The sequence below is a fragment of the Hypomesus transpacificus genome, chromosome 2, assembly GCF_021917145.1.
Source record: "Hypomesus transpacificus isolate Combined female chromosome 2, fHypTra1, whole genome shotgun sequence".
NCBI classification, from domain to species: Eukaryota; Metazoa; Chordata; class Actinopteri; order Osmeriformes; family Osmeridae; genus Hypomesus; species Hypomesus transpacificus.
This window is the reverse complement of record NC_061061.1, coordinates 2,474,965-2,483,163: the sequence shown is the minus strand read 5'-3', so window position 1 is coordinate 2,483,163 and position 8,199 is coordinate 2,474,965. Positions and strand designations below refer to the sequence as shown.

The 8,199-nt window shown below is 49.3% G+C and overlaps 1 protein-coding gene across 2 annotated transcripts; it reads right to left on the bottom strand.

The window, feature by feature from the left end:
- Positions 1–89: 89 nt before the first annotated feature.
- On the bottom strand, positions 90–7,832 carry ttk (ttk protein kinase). 2 transcript variants are annotated; one of them, XM_047029226.1, is made up of 25 exons: positions 7,666–7,832; positions 7,274–7,375; positions 6,897–7,095; positions 6,660–6,766; positions 6,423–6,566; positions 6,173–6,287; positions 5,990–6,071; positions 5,655–5,767; positions 5,349–5,424; positions 5,051–5,150; positions 4,614–4,836; positions 4,281–4,387; positions 3,880–4,020; positions 3,574–3,728; positions 3,279–3,418; positions 2,966–3,095; positions 2,779–2,871; positions 2,527–2,684; positions 2,020–2,171; positions 1,766–1,890; positions 1,493–1,555; positions 1,198–1,374; positions 997–1,087; positions 798–886; positions 90–670 (listed from the first exon to the last, which is right to left on the bottom strand). In XM_047029226.1, the coding sequence occupies exons 2-25, from the start codon at positions 7,359–7,361 to the stop codon at positions 584–586; spliced, it is 2,955 nt and encodes a 984-aa protein (XP_046885182.1). In that variant the 5' UTR covers positions 7,362–7,375; positions 7,666–7,832; the 3' UTR covers positions 90–583. The 2 variants fall into 2 exon arrangements, with proteins under 2 accessions (XP_046885182.1, XP_046885190.1); XM_047029234.1 differs by having other exon boundaries at positions 6,173–6,284; positions 7,666–7,809.
- Positions 7,833–8,199: the final 367 nt, after the last annotated feature.

Here is an 8,199-nt window from a genome sequence, read left to right as displayed (position 1 = left end):
CTTGCGGTATCTGTCACACACTTTATCAATACAGGCATAATTTGATTCCCTTTAAAAACTAGCACACTGACAATTTTACAGAACGTTTATTTGCCGAGTCTGTAAGTTCTTGCATTTAACATAGGACCTATAGTACAAAAAAATATATAAACGTCTAAATACCAAACGATATGAATTAAAACAAAGATGGCTGTGGTTGTTAATAATGTCTAAAAATGGGACATACACTGCAGAAAAGTGGTTGCAAAACGTATTCTTCTTCTCGTTTGAGATGCAAGTAAGAAGACCTGAGCTTCAAAACCATGTGGCATACCATAGAAAACAGATCAACAAAAGATCAGTGACAGTATGTACAGCTGGGCGCAGAGGGCACGGTGAGGCTAAAATAAGAGGAGAGCCAGGAGACGGGCCTGAGGGTAGGGCTGGAGCCTGGGCTGAGCTCCCCTGGCTGAGGGTTGGGAGGAAGACTCAGAGCCAGGGGAGTGTCCCCTACAGTTCAGTACTTTGTTGCACAGCAGGCCAGCCCACATGCCAGACTCTCGCAGGTATAAGCTAAGTCAGGCTAATATCATCCACACCATCTTCACATCTTCCAGGAGGGTTGGCTGGATGACCTCACACAGTCTGCTACATCCAGCCTCCTGCCACTGTTGCACATTTTCGCCAGGTTCTGTCAAGAGCAGAGAAGAAGAGCAAAGGGGAGGAGAGGAACAGAGAGGGTTTAGAAACAGAACAAGGGAATGTTTGACAGTTTGGTGTGTAACTATTGCACTTGTGTTCTACAGCAGTGTGCTTACGCTGGCGGCCCTGACGATGCTGCTGGGAGACTGGAGAGCAGCGAGGTCATTAAGGATCTTCCTCAGGTCATGGTTATCGGATGGGGCAGCTGGCACAGAGACAATAAATCGCTAATTACAATCAAATGAACACACAAATATACATGCATATTTTTGTCTGACCGAGCTATCGCCAAGTGTGTGTGATGCCTCCTCCTACCAGGCTCAGATGATGGCTGAATCTGCAGGTAAGAATGTTCCAGAAGCTCTGAGATAGAGATCCTCTCTTTGGGGTTCCTGACCAGGCACCTCTGAAGAGACAAACCACAGCTGTTTCGATGAAATCGTCACCGGTCAGATGTTCTGGCCAGCCTGCAGGAGAGGAGGCCAGCTAACCAGCCAGCCAACCAGGAGAGCTTACCTTCAGCACGTCCAGCAGGTCCTTCTCGGCAATGTCAGGGAACTCGATGTGGTGGGAGGGGTCGATGATGGCGTGCAGCTTGGTGAACTGGTTGGTGATGCTCTGGAAAGGCGTCTTTCCGTATGTCATACAGTAGAGGATACAGCCCAGTGACCACACATCTCCTTTGGTGCTGATCTGGACACACACACACACACACACACACACACACACACGGTTATGCCGGTACTAATACATTTCGTTTGGGATGGAATGGTTGGATAGTATTGTTTCATTGACAGTGTGGAAGGCCCACCTTAGAGCTGCCTTTTCCCGTGTCTTTGATGGCTTCAGGAGGCATGTAGTTTAATGTTCCCACCTGAACATGGACAGATGGTTTCAACTTACGAGTCCAAAAACTCCAGGAAATAAGCTTGTGGCATTATCATTTCATCTTTCTCCCCTACTCCATACTTTAATTGATAAGATGACCCTGAAAACCTTTGCGGTTCTTCCTCAATGATCACGACAAGCTACATCCTGAGTCTGTATTGATCCCAACCTTGGAACAAGAGAGCCAGGGCCTCACCTGTGAGTCCTTCATGATGCTGGTGACGTCAGGCTGGATGCTGTTAGCGATGCCAAAGTCGATCAGCTTCAGCGAGGCGTTGACAATCACAAAGTTGGCAGGCTTCAGGTCACTGTGGATGATCCCTGCAAGGACAGAAGACAGGTGGACATGGTTGAGCAGGGAAGGAAAATGGTAAAAACTAAAAAAGAGAGAGAGGGAGAGGGTTGAGAGGGAAATGTAGAAAGAGAGAGAAGAGACAAATGAGTCCTGACCGTGTTTGTGGATGGTGTGGACGGCTTCCAGCATGTTCTTCCAGTAGAACTTCCGCTCCAGGGAGTTGACAGTCTTCCGGTTCCTCAGCCAGGTGTTCAGGTCAAGGTTCCCACACTCCATCAGCATGTAGATGTAGCTGTTGGTGATCTCACTGCGCGCGCGCGCGCACACACACACACAATATTACACACACATCCCACCTCCCTGTCACAATATCACACACCCCACCTCACTGCAACCACAGAAACATCATACAGTGAGCTACATGAGGTGGCAGATTCCAAATACACCTGGATTGGGTCAAATACTACAGTGAGAAGAGGCCTGGATAATATTAATGATCAGATTAAGATGATTCTGTTTTTTTCCCCTCAAGTGCACATCTTGTCTTCCGAGTTCAAAACATTATGACAAGGAAAAGCTTCTCAATTTCGAAAAAAAGAAAAGTTCAGTGTCCGTCCACCAGATGCTGCTGATGGACACGAGCACCCCCCGGTGGGACTCACTAGTCGTACAGCTTGATGATCTGGTCGCTGTACTGCTGCAGGTGGTTGAGGTGCTCAATCTCGTTCTTGTAGCTCTCCACCGTCTGGGCGTCGGCCTCCTCCAGGTTCACGTACTTCACCGCAAACAGCTGCTTCTTGTGGTCCAGGACCTGGTACACCTGGGAGACACGCACGCCGGTCACGTGACTGGGCCGAGCCAGTGACACGGCCCTGAAACATCCCTCCCTTCTCCGTGATATCTGAAAGCCCTACCTTGCTGGACCCGCCGCGGCCAATCATCTTGAGGATGAAGAACTGGCGCCCTTTGATGGTGATGGATTCGTTGGACAGGGGCGTGAAGGAACCCTGGGTGACACACACAAAAACACACAGTCAATGTACCTCTCAGACAGTGGTGCCTCCACAACAGGGTGGTTGGGGGTGGCAGGGTTCTCTGTACCTTAGGGGTCTGCTGGGTATAGGACACCTGGTTGAGGGGGGTGCCGGGCGGCTGGGCGGGGCCTGCTCGGTGTGTCGTCGAGGAAGGAGCCAGGACGGGTTGGTTCCTCTTCACAATAGGAGTGTAAAAGCTAAGACGAGGACAGGAGGAGGGTATTCAGAAACAGGAGATGGTGAGGCGCGATCCTAGCCAAAGCATCAAGCTACCAGAGTGTCTCCACTGCTGTCCACTTTTCTGCCAACTCAAAAATGTTCTGTCCACATTAGAGGTTGAATTGTCCCCTCTCTCCATAGCACCCTTTTGAGAGGCCCACCTGTTTGCCGCAGGGTCTTTGTAGTTGGGCGTTTGACAGACCGCAGGAGGATGGAGCCTGGAGGGGAGGGGCAGGGAAGGGGTGGGCAGGGAGTCCACCAGGCGAGGGGTGAGCCTGGGATCGGGAGGGGTGTGCCTCTCCTGGAGCAGACACAAATCACACAGCTGGAGGTTCAAAGCTACAGGTGTCAGTGTATTGTAGAGTCACAGGGCATGTATAGAGTCACAGGGCAGAGAGACCAAGGAAGGCTCCATTCAGTCATGGAAAACAGAGTAGTCAAGCCATGCCCTCTGACCTCTGGGGAGACCAGCGAGGTGACGCGCATGGGCATCTTCCACCCCGGCTCCCTGGCCGGGTTTTTGTGCTGGACCTGGGACACCATGAACGGAGCCTCCTGCTCCCTCTCTGCCGCACAGCTCGACGAAACCAGCACGCCTTGGGACTGAGGCTCTGGAAGAGGGCAAAGCAGGAGTCACAAGAAAAAAAAGGAGAATGAAATCCCACCCGAATGGGCCCGTTCCCATCAACAACGCATGCGTCCCCAAATGACCGTCCACAGCCTCCTTGGCTCGCCCATGCTGTGGGCAGGAGGGAGGCGTACCTGGGGGTCTGTCCGTGTCGTCGGAGGGCAGCAGCTGGCTCTTCCCAGCCTTCAGGTTCTTCATGGCTGTCTCCAGGTGCTCCGCCGGCGTGGCCAGACTCTGGGCCTTCAGCAAGATGGACGTCGCTTTGTGCCCGTTGCCTGCGGGAGGAAGGGTATTGCACCAACAACTCCTTTTGAGCTTCACCTCCATACGAACAACTGTCAACGTTCTGATACTGAGTTGATCGTTAAGAGCAGCAGGTACAGGTTAGTGGAAGGAGCACTGTGACTCTAGAATGCTGAGTGTCTAATGACAACATTTGTGAGCCTCAGCCTCGGGGGGGGGGGGGGGGGGGGGGGGGGGTCACGTCAGCCCTGTGTTTACATAACATGTCACTGTGCAGCTGCAAGTTCTGTACCTTGTGCGAGCTCGAACTGGGCGTGTGCGATGTGGACGAAGGCAAAGCTCTTGCTGATGGATCTGGCCAAAGTGAAGTTGTCCCTGGCGTCATCAGGGTCGTCGATACTAGAGGTCAGAGGTCAAAATAAAAGTCGGATCAACACCGCCGTCAAAGGTTTGCATGACGACTGGAGGCAACACCTGGCTTAGGCTCCATAACACAGGCCTGGCTGTTGCCACAAGGCACAAGTCGTCACGGAAACCGTGGCTGCGACCTCGCATTTCTCATCCAATCAAATGGAAAGGGTACCCGAGATAGACCCCCCCTGCACCTTTTTAGAGTGCCACTCACCCTTTGAGCTCGGCGAAGCGCACGAGCATCCGTGCGTAGCTCTCGTTGCGGCTGTGCTTGCCCAGCGCCAGACTGGAGAACACCTTGGAGTAGCAGTCCCGGAGCCTGGCCAGCAGGTCAGGGTCCGTGCGGGGGTCCCCTTTCCGCTCCAGGCTCAGCAGGTAGCACCTGCAGCTCTCTGGAGAGTTGGAGCTCAGGGCCTGGGTCAGGTTGTACGTGGTGTCTGCCACAAAAGGAGGAGACGTCAAGAACGAGCTCCGAACGTCAAGAGAGCCCTCGGGTGTCATTTAGGAAACATGGGAATGATGTCGAACCCGTTGATGTTGTCGTGCCATACATTTAGTGAAGTGAGCCTGTTTGCCATTTAACTCGCTGATCGTGGTGTTTGCGGAACGGCAGTCTAAATAAGCCTTCCTCTGTGCCGGACAGAATGGTACCTTCCAGCCTGGAGGAGTCTTTCCTGCGCAGGAGATTCGTGGTGGAGTCCACCATGGCTAGCTCCTCCCAGGGGCGGGGCGCAGGGCTGGTGGTGGGCGGCTGCAGGAAGACAAAATATCTTCACTAATGTGTTTGTTTATGTGTCACATATATTTGACCCATTAACAAGGCTGGATGACAACAAACACGAGTCCCCCAGACTCCATAGCAGCAGATGTTTCTCAAGCATATGAGGTCATCGAGCTGTCTTATGACAAAGGGTCATGCATCAGAAACCACTGAGGAATTGAAGCCCACCTTTAGATTGAGGAAGTCCCCCTCTACAGCAGTCTTGGCTGATGATAAGGTAAACACAGACGACCCAGATGTTTGCCTGGAAAAAGCCACAGCATTTTAAGATGCCATTTGCAATCTACATTTGACCAAAAACCTTTGCTGGGCCTTCAACCTGTATTATGCCCCATGTGTGCATGCCTCACATAGATAAAATGAGACTCAGTGCTTCAGCCTCTGAAGTCTTGTTGGAGATCAGCACGATGAGTAGCTATATAGTGGATGCAGTCGACAGGCCATGGAGGTTTGTTATGGGAAAACGACTCCTACCTGGACACACTGCTGGAGAAGGAAGCATCAGCCCTTTTCACTGGCCTCTCCTGAGAACCTCCAGCCACATCATCCTTCGTCTCTGGGATGGGCACTATGGGCACTCTTCCTGGCTGAAAGGGGGGGGGGGGGGAGAGACAGTGAGGCCAACATCACCACAACAGCTCTTGTATGGGTCAGAAGTTCCAATTCTGGGGGGGGGGGGGGGGGGGCATTCTTATTAAAAGTGTAACCTACACAGGCCTATTACATCCTCAGAGACTCAGAACACCAGCAGTCTGTTCAGCCACAGACAGAACCACCAACCATAAAAAGGGTTGAAATTGAGCCATTACCATGCCAACGAATCCTTTTCGCAGAGACCCCGACCTCCATACGGAAGCCTGGTGCTCCAAGGATCCACTCCGCTGGTCCGGTCTGGTAGCCACAAAGCAGAGGAGTGCATCAGGGGACATGGGAATGGACTTCAGTGTAACAACTCACAGCCTCAGCATAGCATTTAGAACCTCTCTTCTTACCCTGAACAGAAGGCACTTGAGAGAGGCAAGTCACCCGTCCCGTCCGAGTTCCTGGAAGCTATGCGGAATTCCGAGCTCTTTTTGCCCAAATCATACGCATTCTTATAAGCCACTGCTAAGACACAATATACAACATGTCACGTTAATCGGAGTTCATCCTTAAACGGTTGTCTGCCGTTTAAGGACGTTTAAGGACGTTTAATCACACTTCCGTTAACAGACAAGTCATTGCAAGTACATGGAAACTAACCGGTAATGTTTTCCTTGTCTTCAGAAGACTCTTGCTGTGCTCTGCCTGACTGCAGGTTAAGTAATGCTGCATGAAGCGACTCTGTGGGTTTGGCCCCAAGTTCTATTGCCCTCTGAAGAATGTAAGTACTTTTCTTTGTGTCTCCTAGGATGGGAGAAGAGCACGCGTTACTCACGCAATAATGTGACGGACATCATTAGAAAAACACAACATGATTCTCTTAGTGTGGCCTCGTACCTTGAGAACGTTCAAACTGAGCATGTGCAATGTGGACAAATGCAAAATCATGGCAGTTGGATCTGGCCAAGTTGAAGTTTGCCTCTGCTTCGTTGACATCCTGGAGCCTGAGAGGAATGACAAGGACAAATACTTAACTCAACTCTAACATGCCCAAGTACAATACTGTCATTAATGCGATCTGACTGTTCAGAGTGAGGCATCTGTGGAAGAGTATTGTTGTAGTCTCAGACTCACGCTTTGAGCTCTGCAAATCGAACCAACATTCGAGCATAGCTCTCATTCTGGCAATGCTTTGCCAGGGGCATATTGGAGAATACTCGTGTGTAGACGTCCATAAGACGAGGGTCTCCCTTCTTCTCCAAGAACACCAAATAGGAAAGGCACTTTTCAGGAGAGTTTGATCCAATTATCTTATTAATATTATCTGTGTCATCTGTGGGTGGGGAGTAACACCATGACTGAGTTAGAGCAGAAAACTTGACAAGCAACGCTTTTCCAAGGCAAAGATCGCGACAAAAACGGCCTGAGAAACATCACACACGGTTATCCTGTCCATGACATACATTTCAATGTTTCCGAATGATCTTATGTGAATCTGATCGTGTTTTTACCTTCGTTTAGATGTTGTTTTAATTTGTTGAGCTTTTGGCAGAGCATGGCAAGCTGCTGCTTTCGGTCTGTGTGTTCTTCTTCCTCCATTGCCGATCAGACGTCTACAGAAGTGAACGCACAACCAACAGTCAGCTGGCTAGATACTGTAGCCATGCTATCAAAGTAATTATAAGATCGAGACCATTTTACTGAAACTGATCTAAAGTACTACTAAATCATACAAACTAGTTTTCATTTCAATTGGCTTGGCTGCCTAATTAGAAAAAAGCTCTCCGGGCTGGCTAGCTAGTTTGCTAGCAATAGCAACAATGCTAGTGTAGATTCTAGGATGTTTAGCTTGCTATTCTACACGTAGACGAGGGAAACAGAAAATACATTTGAAAATATTTACCCCTGTTATTTGGAATATTTTTAACGGCTCCCGATATGTTAGTATTTTAATTGGAGGTCAGTTTGTTTATGTATAAATATTTGTAATCCCGTAGCCAGAAGGACAAAAAAAATCCTGACTGGTGGCTGTTTTTCATACTTTCAAATCGCCACTTCCATGTATGGTGCGCGTTGATTGGTCTGTTTTTTGTTGACGTCTCTGAAAGGACACTCGTTTTGAACTCCCAAATTTGCTACGTGCCACGCTTGAGGTCCACAGAACAAATACCTTTTGTTCATACACCAATCAATGCTCAATCATATTTCATAGTTTGTATCATGACTGATCATACATTATATTTACTATTTAATTATCAGACCTTTACACTTTTATTAGTTTAGTAGCAACCGTGCACCAGCATTGGTTCTGCAAAGTCTTTGATTGTGTATCATGTTGAAAGTTTCATTATCTACTTGATATTTATTTAAGTATCTTTTGCAATGTCCTCCCACTTTGGATAATTTTACGTTTGACTTTCAAATAATACAAGTTCAG

Bases quoted from the DNA above. Each gene is read 5' to 3' on its own strand.
- ttk (XM_047029226.1), bottom strand. From the start codon at position 7,361: ATGGAGGAAGAAGAACACACAGACCGAAAGCAGCAGCTTGCCATGCTC. The intron at 6,767-6,896 runs GTGAGTCTGAGA...CATTCCTCTCAG, and splicing joins CGATTTGCAGAGCTCAAAGC to GCTCCAGGATGTCAACGAAG. The intron at 6,567-6,659 runs GTACGAGGCCAC...CTCCCATCCTAG, and splicing joins TCAGTTTGAACGTTCTCAAG to GAGACACAAAGAAAAGTACT.